This window comes from Salmo salar, chromosome ssa11, assembly GCF_905237065.1.
Source record: "Salmo salar chromosome ssa11, Ssal_v3.1, whole genome shotgun sequence".
NCBI classification, from domain to species: domain Eukaryota; kingdom Metazoa; phylum Chordata; class Actinopteri; order Salmoniformes; family Salmonidae; genus Salmo; species Salmo salar.
In genome coordinates, this window is record NC_059452.1 from 93,620,791 (window position 1) to 93,639,146 (window position 18,356).

General features: G+C 43.9%; 2 protein-coding genes and 1 non-coding gene across 9 annotated transcripts; 1 reads left to right on the forward strand and 2 right to left on the reverse strand.

Moving 5' to 3' along the window:
• The first annotated feature begins 1,698 nt into the window (after positions 1–1,698).
• Positions 1,699–10,714, forward strand: LOC100380698 (cell division cycle protein 23 homolog). 5 transcript variants are annotated; one of them, XM_014129362.2, is made up of 16 exons: positions 1,699–1,889; positions 2,358–2,430; positions 2,549–2,686; positions 2,832–2,874; positions 2,998–3,103; positions 4,129–4,261; positions 4,422–4,599; positions 4,694–4,791; positions 4,875–4,956; positions 5,182–5,335; positions 5,659–5,778; positions 5,904–5,979; positions 6,096–6,157; positions 6,247–6,340; positions 9,612–9,731; positions 9,899–10,714. In XM_014129362.2, the coding sequence occupies exons 1-16, from the start codon at positions 1,732–1,734 to the stop codon at positions 10,049–10,051; spliced, it is 1,788 nt and encodes a 595-aa protein (XP_013984837.1). In that variant the 5' UTR covers positions 1,699–1,731; the 3' UTR covers positions 10,052–10,714. The 5 variants fall into 5 exon arrangements, with proteins under 5 accessions (XP_013984837.1, XP_013984839.1, XP_013984838.1 ...); XM_014129364.2 differs by having other exon boundaries at positions 6,247–6,325; XM_014129363.2 differs by having other exon boundaries at positions 4,694–4,785.
• LOC106563621 (kinesin-like protein KIF20A) lies at positions 10,334–17,442 on the reverse strand. Of its 3 annotated transcripts, none has more exons than XM_045690092.1 (17): positions 17,281–17,442; positions 15,931–16,127; positions 15,167–15,292; positions 14,935–15,054; positions 14,702–14,840; positions 14,403–14,578; positions 14,208–14,307; positions 13,801–14,013; positions 13,500–13,686; positions 13,210–13,353; positions 12,942–13,110; positions 12,694–12,840; positions 12,369–12,611; positions 12,025–12,256; positions 11,836–11,927; positions 11,589–11,726; positions 10,334–11,149 (listed from the first exon to the last, which is right to left on the reverse strand). In XM_045690092.1, the coding sequence occupies exons 2-17, from the start codon at positions 16,111–16,113 to the stop codon at positions 10,793–10,795; spliced, it is 2,766 nt and encodes a 921-aa protein (XP_045546048.1). In that variant the 5' UTR covers positions 16,114–16,127; positions 17,281–17,442; the 3' UTR covers positions 10,334–10,792. The 3 variants fall into 3 exon arrangements, with proteins under 3 accessions (XP_045546048.1, XP_045546049.1, XP_045546050.1); XM_045690093.1 differs by having other exon boundaries at positions 15,931–16,116; positions 17,281–17,440; XM_045690094.1 differs by lacking the exon at positions 10,334–11,149 and adding an exon at positions 11,178–11,249.
• An 840-nt stretch (positions 17,443–18,282) lies between these two features.
• On the reverse strand, positions 18,283–18,355 carry trnaa-agc (transfer RNA alanine (anticodon AGC)). Its single transcript has one exon. It is a non-coding gene; the product is annotated as a tRNA-Ala (tRNA).
• Between the last annotated feature and the right edge of the window lies 1 nt (position 18,356).

The following is an 18,356-nucleotide window of genomic DNA, read 5'->3' on the forward strand; positions in this document are numbered from 1 at the left end:
ATTTCCACAAAAAGATAGCCAATAGAAATGTGTCTATAGAGATAGCCAATAGCCAATAAAAATGTGTCTATAGAGATAGCCAATAGCCAATAAAAATGTGTCTATAGAGATAGCCAATAAAAAGGGTTGCATGCACATGCAGCACAACCTATTTCATAATTAGTAGGTCTATCAAACATGCCAGTCACTTTTTTCTTTCTTTCTTTCTTTTTCTTTCTTTCTTTCTTTCTTTCTTTCTTTCTTTCTTTCTTTCTTTCTTTCTTTCTTTCTTTCTTTCTTTCTTTCTTTCTTTCTTTCTTTCTTTCTTTCTTTCTTTCTTTCTTTCTTTCTTTCTTTCTTTCTTTCTTTCTTTCTTTCTTTCTTTCTTTCTTTCTTTCTTTCTTTCTTTCTGTACAAGGGTAGGGTGGTATGGTCCCAGCTGTTGTCTGTCTTCCCCAGCTCTCCCAGAGGAGGCTCCCAGGTAGAACCATGCCGCTGCCACATGCCCCAACCCCAGGATCTGTGCTCCACATAGCAAACGACAGATTAGCAGCATGAGACACAGTGTGCAAAACACACTCATACAAGCTGTTATCATAGCAACAGTCTGTTCAGAAAGTGACAACGGCAAGGATGTTTTGCGTCATGTTTGAGCCGAAATGCATTATGATCTCGTTTAGTCAGCAACGTTGAGATGGCAAGTTGTGAAGGGACAATTCATATGTACAATTCTGAAGGCACAGCATGAACAGGCACAACAGGAGTATGTGTACCTTGCCATTTAAGCTCTCTGTCTTCAATGCAAGGTCCAATCAATGTGCCAAGGCACATGTACTGGCACATTGATATCCCCTTGATTTGAGGACCGTTAAGGTACATGTTGTGCCTGTCAGATGTTTGCCACTGTGAATTTTACATAAGAATTGGCCCTTCACAACCTGCCATCTCAACATGGCTGGGACATAAGGGTTAGTATAGAGGGTAAACTGGGATTTTGTGAGTGGAACCTCAATTGCTTGCTGTTTGTCAGTAGCTAGATTTCCATCCAATTGGTGACAAATTTTCATGCAAATATTCTAAAATATGCATAAATAAAATATGCGCATTTTCCCACCAGAGATGTGTTTCCATTAAATTGACCTGATGCCTATAAAAGTATGTGCTGGATGACATAGTCCACATAAAACTTACTTTTGCGGTTAAATTCAAATGTAGCGAATAAAACATATACGTTTTCCATCGCATTTTCAGCTCTATTGGTGGTTTTGTCATAAAACATTTTGCGTTATATAGCGAATGTTTCTATTCTGGTATTGACATGTGGGCTCTAGACAACACTTTGCAGATACAGTGCATGTATAGCCAACACGTTGAGATTATTATGGACAAAGATTCGTTTTATTTGTCAAATGGCAGCCAAGCATCGATCATCATAAGACCCTCGATATTTATTGGAAAGGTGCATCAAGCTCATCACTGCACTTTCACCACCCTGTGAAGTTCATCATAATGTATTTAATCTGTAGCCTAATAAAGGGCATGCTTTCCCAAATCGTAGTGGGAGGACCATACATGTCATCCCGTGACTCAAAATGTACTTTGATATTATCAATATTTGCTCATAAAATCGTTTGTTTTGTCAACATTTGGAAAGTTTACCGACAAATGTGCTGTTTCCATCAGGCCTGTCATACATTTTTTTATTCGACATACTGGAAACCTAATTAGCTGTCTTGACAGTACTGTAGCAAAATGCATCGTGTTCTGTGGTACAGGCTGCCACCCTCTGGATACATTCTGAACGGCATTGTAGTTGATTTCCATCTCACTTACAAATATTTAGGTAGCCTATTCTTAGAAGACTTCAACTCATTTCTAAAACTTTGTTACATTGCAAAGAAGAATTTCAGGTAAACAGCTGAAAAGCTATTGCTATAAATCGATTAGCCCTAATACTGTCCAATCGCGACTTGTGTTTTTATGACGTAAAATCAAGGTATGAAAAATGGCGGCCTTGTGTAGTGAGTTTGGCGATTTAGTTCAAATTAAAAAACAGCTGATCACTGTGATATCGCTTTGTAAAGAAAGAGGACTTGTACATAGCGTGAAATGGTAAGAAGCTCTATTCTTGATGTTATGATCATTGTATTTATTTCAGTGAAGAATAGCTTCAGTTGGTGAACTCACAGTTGTTAGCTAGCTTGCTAATGCTAACTAGCTATCCAACGATTAACTTGCAAGTCTTGTCAAATCTAGCCTATTTCTTTTCAGACCGGTTCAGGCTCTTATTTTCTTAATACAGGTTCATATTGAAGTTGATAAAACATTGAGTTAACTACGTCAGTGATATCACCGATGGTTGTGTGAAATTATTTTAGGGCTTCAGAGTTGGCATTTGCCTTGGACCCCCTTCCCAAGAATGAATTACCTCCATCGGCAACTTTTACTGAGGTTTGTGGCTAAAGATAATATTTCCCTTGTTAATGCAAGAACAAGTTGCTTGTGTTTTTGAATTGGAGGCCATTTGAGTGATATGTACAATCTGTTACCTCTGTCATCCTGGTTGTAGGAGGATGCTCAGGACCTGGATGTTCTTGGCCTGGCCAAGTCCTACTTTGACCTGAAAGAGTATGACCGAGCTGCCTACTTCCTTCGCGGCTGCCGCAGCCAGAAAGCATACTTCCTGTACATGTACTCTCGCTATCTGGTGAGAAGGTGTTTCAATTCACAGCAACATCACCTCTAGAAATCTAGTTGTCAAAATGGGAATAGAGACAATACATTTGTCCAGAACACTTGGAACTCCTCAATGTTGTCAAATTCTGACACTCATCTGTTTCCTTGGTTTCCAGTCTGGAGAAAAGAAGAAAGATGATGAGACTGTGGACAGCTTGGGTGAGGAGCTAAGCTTTCTATGCCACCAAATAAAAGCATCAATGCCACCTAAATCAAAATTGTGTCTCAAGACAGAGTTCAATGTCTTGATTTGTTGTTTTTGCCTGCTGTGATTGGCTGCAGGGCCTCTGGAGAAAGGTCAGGTGCGTAACGAGGCTCTGCGGGAGCTGAGGGTGGAGCTGAGTAAGAAACACAGTGCTGGAGAGCTGGAAGGATTCACTCTGTACCTGTAAGCACCTCGCACTATCACACACACTCAAATCAGATGTTATGTGTCATATGTGCTGACTACAACAACCTGTATTAAGCAGTGAAATGCTTACTTACAAGCCCTTACCAACAATGCTTTAAAAATTGAAATAAGTGTTAAGTAAAAAATAGAAAATTAAAGTAACTAATAATTAAAGGGCAGCAGTAAAATAACAGTAGTGAGGCTATATACAGGGGATACCGGTACAGAGTTAATGTGGAGGCTATATACAGGGGATACCGGTACAGAGTCAATGTGGAGGCTATATACAGGGGATACCGGTACAGAGTCAATGTGCGGGGCACCGGTTAGTTGAGGTAATATGGACATGTAGGTAGAGTTAAAGTGACTATGCATAGATTTATAAACAGAGAGTAGCAGCAGAGTAAAAGAGGGGTCTGGGTAGCCATTTGATTAGCTGTTCAGGAGTCTTATGGCTCCGGTACCGCTTGCCGTGTGCTAGCAGAGAGAACAGTCTATGACTAGGGTGGCTTGAGTCTTTGACAATTTTTAGGGCCTTCCTCTGATAACGCCTGGTATAGAGGTCCTGGATGGCAGGAAGCTTGGCCCCAGTGACGTACTGGACCGTACTCACTACCCTCTGTAGTGCCTTGCGGTCAGAGGCCGAGCAGTTTCCATACCAGGCAGTGATGCAACCAGTCAGGATCTGAGGACCCATGCAAAACCTTTTCAGTCTCCTGAGGGGGAATAGGCTTTGTCGTGCCCTCTTCACAACTGTCTTCGTGTGTTTGGACCATGATAGTTTGTTGGTGATATGGACACCAAGGAATTTGAAACTCTCAACCTGGTCCACTGCAGCCCCGTCGATGAGAATGGGTGCGTGCTCGGTCCTCTTTTTCCTGTAGTCCACAATCCTCTCCTTTGTCTTGATCACGATGAGGGAGAGGTTGTTGTCCTGGCACCACACGACCAGGTCTCTTACGACCTCCCCCATATACGTGTACAGTGAGTCTTTAACCTCACAAACCTGTGCATTTGTGCAGGTATGGGGTGGTTCTGCGTAAGCTGGATCTACTGAAGGAGGCGGTAGAAGTGTTTGTGGAGGCGACCCATGCCTTACCTCTACACTGGGGAGCGTGGCTGGAGCTCTGTAACCTCATCACCAACATTGACATGGTAATACACACACACACACACACACACACACACACACACACACACAGATAATTTCTCCTCTGTACCCACTACAGTAGTTCCCAGATCTACTGGACTACATTACATGTCAATGAACTTATATAGAATATTACAATGATATACTTGTGGCTCCTCTCGTCAGCTGAAGTCCCTGTCTCTGCCAGACTGCTGGATCAGAGACTTCTTCATGGCCCACATGTACACAGAGCTGCAGATGATCAAAGAGGCCCTGCAGAAATACCAGAGTCTGATTGAGTCCGGCTTCTCCAAGAGCACGTATATCATCTCACAGATTGCTGTGGCCTACCACAACATCCGAGGTCTGTCAAGTCAATAAAGTAATATGAAGAAACATTCTGCTAGGTATTTTCTTTCCTCTATTCAGTTTCACACCTATCCTTTTCTTTGTCATAGATATTGACCAGGCTCTGGCTCTGTTCAATGAGTTGCGGGAGCAGGATCCCTTTCGCATTGAGAACATGGACACGTTCTCCAACCTGCTATACGTCCGTGTGAGACCCCACTTAATTGACTGTCTCCATCTGTCGGGCTCTGTCTTTATGAACATGTCTGACTGTCTGTTGTGTTTCCACAGAGCATGAAGCCAGAGCTCAGCTACCTGGCCCACAACCTGGTGGAGATAGACAAGTACAGGGTAGAAACCTGCTGTGTCATCGGTAAGGATTCTGCCACTACACAGCTAAACAGGACTGAGAAGAAAAAAAAGCAGGACAGAAAACCACACCTCTTCTCAAGTCAAAGCCGGACATAAACACCCTTACCAGAACTCTTTACTATGTTCAGTAATCACAGACAGACCTTTCAGGACTTAAGAAGTACAACCAACTCTACCTACAAGTGATATGTTATGTTTCTAACGAGTGTATTCTGTCTGTGTGTAGGTAACTACTACAGCCTGCGGTCGCAGCATGAAAAGGCAGCGCTGTACTTCCAGAGGGCTCTGAAGCTGAACCCTCGCTGCCTGGGAGCCTGGACTCTGATGGGCCACGAGTACATGGAGATGAAGAACACCTCTGCTGCCATCCAGGCCTACAGGTCAGACTGACTGTCCACTATGGCATGGCTTAGAGCTGGGACAATAAACCAAAAGTTATGGATACTGACCCAACCAGTCATTTATCGAGGACATTTTACTGATATTGATAGTAATGAGTAATTTTTACTTGAGAAATGTGAAGTTTGCTAGGGCTATTTCAAACAGGACAATTTATAGCAACAACATTCAAAATAGTAGTGGTTTTAAGGGTAATATAAAGAAATAACTGGTGCACACCACACTGGCATTACTGATCCTATGGGTCTGAGAGAGTTGTGCTCCATGCTTTTCTATTTCTGTGTATGTTTTCTTTGTTGGTCAGGCACGCTATTGAAGTGAACAAACGAGACTACCGTGCCTGGTATGGCCTGGGACAGACCTATGAGATCCTCAAGATGCCATTCTATTGTCTTTACTACTATCGAAAGGCCCACCAGCTCAGGTGTGTGTTTGAGTAAAAACCAAGGTAGAGGGTTCTGTTGTCAGTGGGTGCTTGGTATCGTGTAGTAAAGTCTTACCAAATCCTTACATACTGTAGTGTGAATGACGTGTCACTGTGGCCCTCAGGCCCAATGACTCTCGTATGCTGGTTGCTTTGGGAGAGAGCTACGAGAAACTTTCACAGCACGTCGAGGCAAAGAAGGTTAGCAACAGCAGCATTCTCTCTACCATTATTTTTCATTTTCCTGTAGATTTGAATGTAATATATGAACCACTGCTGTGATCTGTCATTAAGTTTTATTCTTCCTTTTTGTGCAGTGTTACTGGAGGGCGTACTCTGTGGGGGACGTGGAGAGAATGGCTCTACTGAAACTGGCGAAGTATGGACATCAAAGCATGTATATGTGTGGGTCCACTTAATGCTGTGTTGAGACTTTTTATATTCCCTAATACATATGTATGTTGACAGACTTCACGAGCAGCTTAATGAGTCTGACGATGCGGCCCAGTGTTACATCATCTACATCCAAGACATCTTCTCCTGTGGGGTGAGCAACCCAATGGTGTGTGTGTGTGTGTGTGTGTGTGTGTGTGTGTGTGTGTGTGTGTGTGTGTGTGTGTGTGTGTGTGTGTTTATATTACACACACACACAGTACCAGTCAAGTTTGGACACACCTACTCATTCAAAGGTTTTTCTTTATTTTTACTATTTTCTACATTGTTGAATAATAGTGAAAACATCAAAACTAAGAAATAACACAGATGGAATCATGTAGTAACCCAAAAAGTGTTAAACAAATCAAAATATATTTTATATTCTTAAAAGTAGCCTTGATGACAGCTTTGCACACTCTTGGCATTCTCTCAACCAGCTTCATGAGGAATGCTTTTCCAATAGTCTTGAATGAGTTCCCACATATGCGGAGCACTTGTTGGCTGCTTTTACGTCACTCTGCGGTCCCCCACTTCCCAAATCATCTCAATTGGGTTGAGGTCAGGTGATTGTGGAGGCCAAGTCAACTGATGCAGCACTACATCACTCTTCTTATTGGTCAAATAGTCCTTACACAACCTGGAGGTGTGTTTTGGGTCATTGTCCTGTTGAAAAACTAATTATAGTCCCACTAAGTGCAAACCAGATGGGATGGTGTATTGCTGCTGAATGCTGTGGTAACCATGCTGGTTAAGTGTGCCTTGAATTGTAAATAAATCACTGATAGTGTCACCAGCAAAGCACCATCACACCTCCTCCATGCTTCACGGTGGGAACCACACATGCGGAGATCATCCGTTCACCTACTCTGCGTTTCACAAAGACACGGCAGTTGGAACCAAAAATCGCAAATTTGGACTCATCAGACCAAAGGACAGATGTTCACCTGTCTAATGTCCATTGCACGTGTTTCTTGGCCCAAGCAAGTCTCTTCTTTTTATTGGTGTCTTTTAGTAGTGGTTTCTTTGCAGCAATTTGACCATGAAGGCCTGATTCACACAGTCTCCTCTGAACAGTTGATGTTGAGATGTGTCTGTTACTTGAACTCTGTGAAGCATTTATTTGGGCTGCAATTTCTGAAACTGGTAACTCTAATGAACGTATCCTCTGCAGCAGAGGTAACTCTGGGTCTTCCTTTCCTGTGGCGGTCCTCATGAGAGACAGTTTCATTATAGCGTTGATGGTTTTTGCGACTGCACTTGAAGAAACTTTAAAAGTTCTTGAAATGTTCTGGATTGACTGACCTTCATGTCTTAAAGTAATGATGGACTGTCATTTTTCTTTGCTTATTTGAGATGTTCTTGCCGTAACATGGACTTGGTCTTTTACCAAACACTTTTTGGGTTACTACATGATTCCATATGTGTAATTTTTTTCATTTTGATGTCTTCAATGTAGAAAATAGTAAAAATAAAGAAAAACCCTTGAATGAGTAGGTGTGTCCAAACTTTTGACTGGTACTGTATGTAAATGTGATATTTCAATTTTTTTGCATTGTTATTATGAGGGTATTGTGTGTAGATTGATGAGGGGAAAAAAATATTTAATCAATTTTAGAATAAGGCTGTAATGTAACAAAGTGGAAAAAGTCAAGGGGTCTGAGTACTTTCCGAATGCACTGTATCTGTTTTACAGTTTAGAAATTAAAGCACTTTATGTATTTAGTCACCCATTTGAAGTTGTCATAAATATTTGGACAAATTCACTTAGTGTTTTTGAGTATGGTATTTGGTCACATTCCTAGAATGCAATGGCTACATTACATTGAACTAGTGGCTCTACAAGCTTGTTGGATGCATTTGCACTTTGTTTTGGATTATGTTGTGCCCAATAGAAATTAATGGTAAAAATGTTTTGTCATTTCGGAGTAACTTTTAATGTAAATAAGAATAGAATGTTTCTGAACACTTCTACATTTTAATGTGGATACTACCAGGATTGCAGATAATCATGAATGAATTGTGAATAATGATGGGTGAGAAAGTTAGACATATCATACCCCCAAGAAAAATGGCCACTGTTATGGTGAGAGGGGGGCATTATCTTTGCATCTGTAGCCAGGTTTGTGCGCAATGACGTAGTGCACATAAAATGTTGTTTTGTGGTTAAATTTCAATGTACCAAATAAAAAAAGTTAAATGGGTTTCCATCGCATTTACAACTCTGATGGTTTTGTCACACAAAAATGTTGCGTTATATAGCCCACTCTGGTCTTGGCATGTTGCGCTCTAGCCAACAGCTTGCAAAGTAGGGTAGGCTACCAACATGAGATTTTTATGGAGGAAAAAGAGTGAGATTATTTGTCAAACAGCAGTCAAGCATTGATCATCATGTCACCAGAATAAGAGCCTCTGTATATTGGAAAGGAGCATCAAGCTCCTCACTGTGCACTTTCACCACCCTGTGAAGTTTCTAAATGATTTCATCTGGAATCAAATAAATGTTTTCCAGGGTTGTAGTGGGAGGATCACACTCCATATTGCGTGACAGACACAAAAAGATCCCTCCTTGTCTAGTGTTTTTAATTGTGTCGACATTTGGAAAGTTTTCCCGACATTTTGCTGTTTCCATCAGGCCTGCCATGACACTTTCTTTTACTTATCAGACCTAGTTCACGCTCATAAAAAAGGTTGGATGGAAACCTGGTCAGTAACTTTCTCACTCATCATGATTATCCGTAATCATGGTAGCATCCACATTGTGACAAATAATATTTTATTTGAAGTGTTGAGAAACATTTTATTCTTATTTAGAATAAAAGTTACTCCAAAATGACACATTATTTACCATTCATTTCTATTGGGCACAACAATCAAAAACAACAAAGTGCAAATGCATCCAACAAGTTTGTAGTCATTGCGTGCTAGGAATATGGTACCAAATCTAAACTTCTAACAATTTTATTCACAATAGGTGAATTTGTCAAAATATTTATGCCTTCAAATAGGGCGACTAGATACAAATTACTTTAATTTCTAAACAGTAAAACACCCTCAAATAAAAGGTAACATTGTGTACTGTCACTTCATATAAAACATTTTATCGCAAATCCAAAATGCTGGAGTATTGAGCCAAATTGTTATGTGGGTTATTCCATAGGTATGTTTTAAGGAATGTTTGTACCATTGAGTCAGTCTAGAACCAGTCCCTGTGTTGGCACAGCTGGGGGCATATTCATTATGCCGATTCTGTTGCATAACGTTTATTCAAACGGAAGCAAAGAGACCTACCTAACTTTGTTCAATGGAAACTCGTTTTGCTCAGTTTGCTTCCGTTTTAACTGTAAACGGTTTCCATTATGAATATGCACCTGGAGTTAGTGAAACGTTTGTGCTTACAGGAGCAGCTGGAGCATGCAGAGGTGAGCACGGCCCTGCGTTACCTTGGCCAGTACTACTTCAAGAACAAACTTTATGACGAGGCTTCACTGTGTGCACAACGTTGCTGTGACTACAATGACGTAAGCAATGCCTCCAGTTGAACTGTTGTTCGTGGGAAAAAGTGTCCCATATCGAAATATCTACATACACTACTGCTTGTCCGGTACAGCTAAAGTGTCAGTCCTGTTGGAGTTGCAGACCAGATTTATTTATGGTGCTGGCTGATTGCTTTGGTGTCCCTCTACAGGCACGTGAGGAAGGCAAGGCTCTACTCAGACAGATCTCCCAGGTCAGAGACCATATGGAGGCCTCATCCACAGACCTGTTTGGACCGCTGTCCTCCAACAACACCCCAGTTAGGAGGGTGTCTCCCCTCGATCTGTCCTCCTTCTCCCCCTGACACACCACCCCACTGGCTAGCTGAAAGCTCTGCATCACTTTGACTAATGGGACAATCTCATCTCTGCCTTATATCCTGTTGGTTCCATATACAGTTATGGTGAATTAGTACTTAATGCCATAGAAGGAGACTGAATGTCTACCCTTATACATAATGTAAATATTTTCTGTGTATGTTTACATGTCGGTGCAGCAGTTGCCACCCTACTTTTGAATATGAAAGAATTCTCTGAACCATTGACAGTTGGGAGTGTTATTAAATCAATGGAAAGTAACATTAGCATGCAGTTAACATTTTTCTTTACAAGAATTTATTATAAATTTCACTGTTGCACCAAAGTATATTGAAAGACTGGACAAACATTGAAAGCAAAACCTTTACATTAGAAACATTTAAACTAAATGTCTAATTGTAACAACTCTTAAAGCACTTTAGCATGAGGTAATATGTGCATCAGTCCACATTCAACCAGAATCTCAAATGTTACCCTGCATTTTGACAAACATTTATTCTCAGATCAGAAACTGAAAAGTTGTAGCATTGTGTTTAATACTCAGGTATTCCAGAGTCCACTACAAAAACAACTTTTGTATTCATAAGGAAGATAGCTTAGCAGTGCAGATACTGTAGTAACACTTGAAATAAAAAGGCATTTAAAAACAATTGCAAAATAGTACAGATTAACAATTGTTTGCATAACGGTAGAGGATAAAATCAGCATCCTGACTTTTAGTTCTCAAGTCAGCACTTGGTAACCCTGTACCTGCCAGAGGGGCCGGGACTTGGGGGAGGGGACTGTTGGCGGGAGCGAAGGATCCGTGAGTAGGGTGTGGTTTGAGGTTCACGGGGGCGTCCCTGTTGTCTGCTTCGTGACGGGGTGTGTTGTGGGAAAAGGGAGCGGAAGAAGTGTCGTTTCTCTGGGGGCTGGTTCTCAGCGTTGCCTGCTGCCCCACAACCCCTCTTCTGACAGGAGCCGGGAGTAGCAGAGGCCGAGCCACAGGGGGGCATCTGACCCATCTGGGCCAGGGTCTCCGCCTTCCTCCTCAGGTCAGCCTTGACCAGCAGCAGGCCGTTCTGTAGCTCTACCAGGGTCTGGTCCTGAGGGAGTGGACAGGGTGAGGGGTGGACAGGGTTCTCTTCTTTACACTGGGGGGGCTACGAAGTCTACCTCCCACAGATTTCCAGTTGAATTCTGCCCCTTTGAAAAAGCATGTAAAACACCAACTAGTAGCAGCCCTCCCCTGCCTAGGATCACTAAGAACAAAGTGTTCCCCTCCCCTGCCTAGGATCACTAAGAACAAAGTGTTCCCCTCCCCTGCCTAGGATCACTAAGAACAAAGTGTTCCCCTCCCCTGCCTAGGATCACTAAGAACAAAGTGTTCCCCTCCCCTGCCTAGGATCACTAAGAACAAAGTGTTCCCCTCCCCAGCCTAGGATCACTAAGAACAAAGTGTTCCCCTCCCCTGCCTAGGATCACTAAGAACAAAGTGTTCCCCTGCCAAGGAATGAAGTCCTATTGAATTCTATAGGTGTGTACCTGTTTGGCCAGTGTGTGGTCTGCAGCGGTGAGCGCATGGCGCAGCCTCTCCCCTCCAGTGTTGCGGCAGCATGCCCTCTCTCCAGACTGCAGGTTCAGACCCAGCCTCTGCAGGTCCAGACGCAACTGACGCAGGTTCTGCAGCAGAGGCACAAACATGTTAAAATCCCAGCAATAGTTAGTGTTTAATACAAAAAGGTACGGAGGTAATGTGAGAGGAGACTACGCCCCTGGCTGGAGTACCGACCCTCTGGCCCTCCCCCAGCTTGCGGTCGGCAGCGTTGGTCAGGGCGTCGGAGTGCTCTGGTGGTGTGAGCTGCCCCTGGACGCGCCTCAGTTCTGGAAGAGAGTTAGTTATAAAGACCCATGCCATTTGCCAATCAATCATCTAGACTTCCCTCGTTCCCAATTGTCCTGGTCCTCCCTCTCCTCTTACCTTGTGTTTTCTCCAGCAGCTCAGCACGACACTGGTCCAGCTCAGCCCTCACTCTGCTCAGCTCTCCTGTGGTTGTGGAGGCCAGGCGCTGGGAGCGACGGGGCGTGGGACCCTCAGCCTCTCCCCCCGGGGCTAGGGGTGGGAAGAGGGGGAGCGGGGCTGGCTCTGCTAGGGACACACCTCCCTTTTTCTCCAGGGCTGCAGTCAGTGCCTCAATCTGTTCATCACGCTCCTAGGATGGGAGGGAAGGTGGAAAGGAATCAACCATCTGTAGCATAGAAAACTCTATTCTAAACCCACTGAAAGACCTGATAACTTCATCTACAGACTGTCCTATCCCTCACCTCTATTTCCTGGTTGTAATATCTCTTGAGGCTTTTCTGCAGGTTGTTGATCTTGTCCTCAAACCTCTCCTCCATCAGAGCCTTCTCTGTCTCCAGGGTCTGGCTGAAGTCCTTCTCCATACCAGAGATGACCTCCATCATCTCAGAGAACACCTGCTCTCTGACGGTGGCCTCCAGCACCTCCTTCTCTTCCCGCTGCCTCTGCACCTCCCTCTTTAGTACCTCGATGGCCCGCAGCAGAGCCTGAACACAGCACAGACCCAGTCAGTCACTGAGGTCCAACACACACAAGTTGACATTTCATTCAGTGGGACGGAGGACATACATCTGAATCAAACATGGTGATGTCCCCATCTTCATCACTGTCCTCGTCTTCCTCAATCAGAGTGCTGTCATTGGAGTGAGGCTGGGGCTCCCGCAGCAGGGACAGGATGTAGGCCACCCGGGTCTTGGTGGATGGCCCATGGACCAGCTGAGAGAGGAGACCAACGACAGAGGTCACAACCACACCCACTGAATATTTCTCTGAAACCAAGGCTGTATTATTAACTGCAAGGCGAGAGCTGTTTGTACCTGTGTGGCGATGGCAGAGAACTTGAGGGCCTGCAGGGTCTCGTCGTAGGTAGAGGCACAGGGGTTGATGTTGACCACCATGCTGGAGCGCCCGCGGCCGCAGAAGAAGCCCTGGAGGACCCGGGTCAGTTTACTGTCTCTGAACGGCACCACTTGAGGGGGTCGCGACCTGTAGGGACAGGAGAACGTGTCATCTGGACAGTACAATGCTGGGATGCATTTAATTTACATTTGATGAATTCCTCTTGTTTAGATGTGTGTGGCCTACTTGTTGTTCTGGTTGTGCCTCAGAGCAGTGATACAGCGGCCCAGGGTGTGGAGGGAGGTGTTGATATTGTTGGCCTCCTTCATCCTCTCCTCGTTGTGCTGGTCCTTACAACGCTCTGAGCCAGCCAGGTCACAGACAGACAGCCTAGTGGGACAGAATCACTATTATACTAAGTCACAGACAACCTAGTGGGACAGAATCACTACTACTACCACCACCAATGTCAGATCAGACAGAACACTTAGGATAAGACAGTAGGTTGGAGAATGAGAAGCCTGGATGGGACGTACTCGCTGACACGTGTGGCCTGGCCCTGGTTAGCCTCTGGGTGGACGTGCAGGATCCGGGTGGAGAAGATGCTGTGGCTGCGGCTGGAGTTGTGGTTGAGGTGAGTGCTGGCAAAGCTCTGGTTCCTCCGGCCAGCCCTGAGCACTCTCCAAGCCTCCACTGCACTGCGGACCTGCACCCAGGTGAGATCTGCACAACACAAAAACAAAGGTCAGTAATGTGAATAAACTACAATGAAAAACATTAATACTATCTACATATTAGATATTATCTACAAGCATGTTCATAGTGAATGTGTGTTACCCTTGACGTAAGGGTTCCCCTGCTTGTCATCACTCAGCCGCAGGATGGCCCTCTTCTTAGGCTGGAGGCAGGGCGGAGCCTCAAGCAGGTCGTACAGGAACTCATTGTAGATCTCGTAGAAGGACACCCACACAGAGAACTGAACCCCCTCCTCCAGCTCCTCCCCTCCACTGTGAGACAGGCTGTCTGGCTCCAGACACACACTGTCAGAGTCTGCTGGGAGACAAGGGCGTGTTAAGCAGTGACCACACAACCTCCAGGATTATACTCTACATACTACCAATGCCTATATAAAAAAGCAGCTTTGTAAAGCGGTGTAAATGCTGTATAGGTCTAAATCTAGACTTGGCTTCAGGGCCCACCAGGCGTCAGAGAGCAGAGTCATGTTACACTCTGAATGCCCTCACCCTCTAGCTGGGTGGCGATGTGGCTGGTTATGGAGTGTCCACCGATGCCGCTGTCCCAGGTACTAGTGCCGCCTCGCATCCGAGAAGTCATGCCATCCTCCTGTGATAGAGAAGACACAGGGAGAGGTGAACGTGGCATCATGTGACTTAGTTGACAAATGATTCCAGAGTGATTTGTGCTTCTGTTTCCCTCACATCTTTGAGCAGAGAGTCTCTGCGGATCTCCTCAGCCCGGACCTCACCGGCGTCCAGCTGGCGTACCTCCTGGTAGAGGACAGGCTTGAGGTCCATGGCCCCGTAGAGACGGCCCTGCAACTTCCTGAACAAAGACACCAGGGCCCGGGGCAGGAGGCCCGCCTCACGACCCACTCCTACAGGGGAAAGGTCACGTCAGTACTTTGTGGTACCCATCGCCACTGTATACTTAGCAAACAGCTAAACCAAGAGTGGAAATGTCTAGCTTTCTGTGGTTACATCAACCAATCCTATCTCACCCTGAATGGTGTAGGTCTTGCCAGAGTTGGTGACACCATATGTGTAGAGGAGCCGACTCTCTCCACGAAGCACGTCTCTCACCATCTCCTTCATGGTGCTCTCGAAGAAGTCCTGCTGTTTGGTCTCTGGACCAAAGATCTAGAGGTACACATGAAACGACATCTGTGATTAATGTAGTATGTGTCATAGTATAGTCTTATCTCTCAGGTCTTGTGTGAAGGTGAAACTGTACCTGTGAGAAGCTGAACTTGTGCATGCTCTGGGCGACTCCCCTCTCTGCACTCTTCATGTTCTGGGAGTCTTTGGGGGCTTTGAGCATCAGGCTCTCTTCGTTTTGCACACACACAGAGCCCTGAAATGAGAAGAGGGGAAATAACACCTGTCTCACAAGTACTTCAAAGTTGACATGGAGAATAGGATGGGACGATAATAGGATGGGATGGAATTTAGAGTGCAGATCGTACCTGATCCTCTCCTCTTTCCTTCTCTCCCTCAGTCAGGGGGCGGATACGCAGAAACACCTTCACTTTGTCAGTGTTCCCCTCACCACCGCTGCCTTGTCTGATCACCCCTGGCTTTGCCAATGCTTTCTGAATATTGGAGGAAAGAAAGTGGTGATAGTACTGTTCTGTGATGAACAGCATTGTTGAACATTTTCATACTATAGGCCTATCACTGACCCCCCCCCTGTGTAAATCAGCTACACACTTAGAAAGTTCCAATGGAAATCTGTGTTTTTGGCGCAAAATGTTTATGAATGTACAAATGACAAGCAAAAAATGTCATACAGGATTGATAGGTCAGTTAGAGGGAGTAGTCCCTAAGCCAACAGCTTGTGTAACGTCTGACCAGAGAATAAAGCATTCATGTTTGTGAGTAATAAAGCACTTGTGAAAAGATGGCCCGTCTCATTGCCTTGTGACAAATCACTGCAACCAATAAATAACTGTCTAGAGTCTACCCTAATGCCCGTTGCAAAGAAAATGACAGTCTGGGAAAACTGAACCACTGTCCAACTTCACTGTCTTCAAAAAGAGTTGTATCAAGTGTTGCAGAATAGTCCGTGATGAAAGGTGTCTCTAAATAAGCCGTGACCACAATGTAGTGTTGTGCTACCTATTAACATTACATTCACTGATAAACAAGTACTGGTAGGCCTGTAATAAAGGAACCTTAAATATGTCTTGAGTGCAGAGTGTTATGAGTTCAGTCAGAGCTAAGGCCTCACCTCTCTGATGGATGGCCGAGGTTCTAGTCCAGGGGAGATGATGGAGATCTCAGGCAGAGTCACTTCGTTCAGTCGTTGTCCTACCAAGCCACCGATGTCAGCTGCCGTGGATTCAAACACAGCCATGCCCCCCTCCTCCTCGTCAGACAGGACTCCACACGGAGATGCCATAGACAACGCCATAACCTGTTGGGTGACTGAATTGAGATTCTGGGATCACAGAGCTGTCAAGAGTGAGTGAAATCTACATCAACACGTTTTCCAGGTTTACTAAAATAACTTTCATATGTAGAAAAGGGAGGAAGGGAAGCGCTGCTAAGGTACACAGTAGTAGGTTTTGGTAGACAGAAGATGCTCTTTGGTAAAGGGGTAAATTGGTCATCAAAAAGAAAGGAGGACCAAGGCACTCTTCATATAATGAATTAAAATGCCTTTATTTGTAAGGCATTTTGAATGGAAATGTTCAACTGGTCTGGCATGTTGAACATGCCATACAAATAAAGGCATTTTAATTCATTATATGAAGAGTGCCTTGATCCTCCTTTCTTTTTGACATCTTTCATGTGTATTTTACATTTTACTCATTTAAAAACTTACAGTAATGATTGCATACATTTTAAGCATTTTTTCGTACTAGTCCCCCATGGGAATCTAACCCACAACCCGGCGCGTTATGCTCTACCAACTGAGCTTCACGGGACTATGTAACTTGTTACAAGGCAATCTGATTAGAAGGGAACCTTGGATGACTCGGGGCCAAGTCAAGTTTGCTGGTCTGCAAAAGACTGGTGTTTATTCTAGAGGGTTAACTAGCCCAGTTTGTTTTCAGATCTAAAAGTGGTTTAAAGTCCAAAGTCCCACCTCGCGTGCTAGATTCAGCCACTTCCATGCCTCAATCCCAAATGAAATTATGCCATTACTGATATTTTTAGACATCTGAATACATTAGCTACAGGGCTGCTGCTGCAGTGTTGAAAACGTGGCCCAAACTTTTGAACCAACATAAAGCAATCCATTGGCTGGCTTGGTGATTGGCAGGTACACGCAAACAGACTAACTGCTTTGTCTAACTAAACTGCCTCGGTAACTAACAGTTATCTAGCAAATAGTTTCTTAATTAAGATGTGTTGCATTTAATTTACAAAATAAAAATACATTTGTAACGCGCTTTTCATTGTACAATAATAATCTCAAATGCACTAACGTTACCTAGCAAGCGCTGATTAACGTTAGCAAAAACAAGACAACTTAGCTGGCTAACGTTCGCCATTTATCTAGTAAAGGTATTTCGCTTCAGGTAACGTTAGTTTCATCAAGTGAATGCTCTAATTCTACAGTAAATCAAATTACCTCGTCAGTCGCGGTGAGTTATCTTCGTAAATGCAACCACCCCCCCAAAAACGACTATTTTAAACAGAAACAACTTGCTCTATCTAGCCATGAAATGCTACCTGACAATGCCCCTTGTTTTGTGCATAGACACCTCACTCAAAGGCGTCCACTGAATCAACCAATTCAAACATCGCGCTTCACGTGCACAACCAATCACAGGATAAAGATTACACAGACGCCACACACAGACCTTGACCAATAGGAAGCTCGTAACTACAGACAAAAATTACTAGAGGAATGCGAATTTAGAAAGTGTTTATTTGATCATTTGAATGTTTTAGCTAGTTATGTGTGTGTTATTTTATATCTACAAATGTTCTAATACTGTTATATAGGAAAATAGCCCTGGATTAAAAATCATCCCGTTCCAGTCCAGGGCGAGGTTTACATTTGGTTTACTCAAAAATTATAGAACTAATCTGTTATCTGTGGTTTAGTCTGTTCTGGGTCCGGGAAACTAGCCCTATACATCTATGGGGGGAACTGCTGACAAACCAGTGACTGTGATTACAGAGCAAGCAAACTGTGCGTACAGGGATGGGATTATCCCATTTCTGCCACAAGAGTAGCGATTCAGGTTTGAACAGAAAACTTGAACCAGGCAGGCAGCATCCCTGTAGGCAAAGAATAAGCACACAGCCATAAATGTCCTGACTCCCGACCTCTTGGTAGAATACTTTTTTTTTTTTCATGTTTTTGTAACAGGGCGTTCCATTGAGACCAGGTCTCTTTTGCAAGGGAGCCCTGCATTTTACAATTACACTACAAATAACACGGGAAATACACCAGAATATAATAATACAAAGAGAATACAGAAAAATAAAGCACACTCAGGAAAAACAATCACATTTCTCAGCAAACTGTTTTTCAACATACAGACAGCAATTAAAATAAATCAAAATCCAAAAGGTGTGACATCAATACAAGATTTTTTATTTTGTAAATTTACAAAACAGTTGTTGGAGGATGCGGGCATCGATCCCGCTACCTCTCGCATGCTAAGCGAGCGCTCTACCATTTGAGCTAATCCCCCG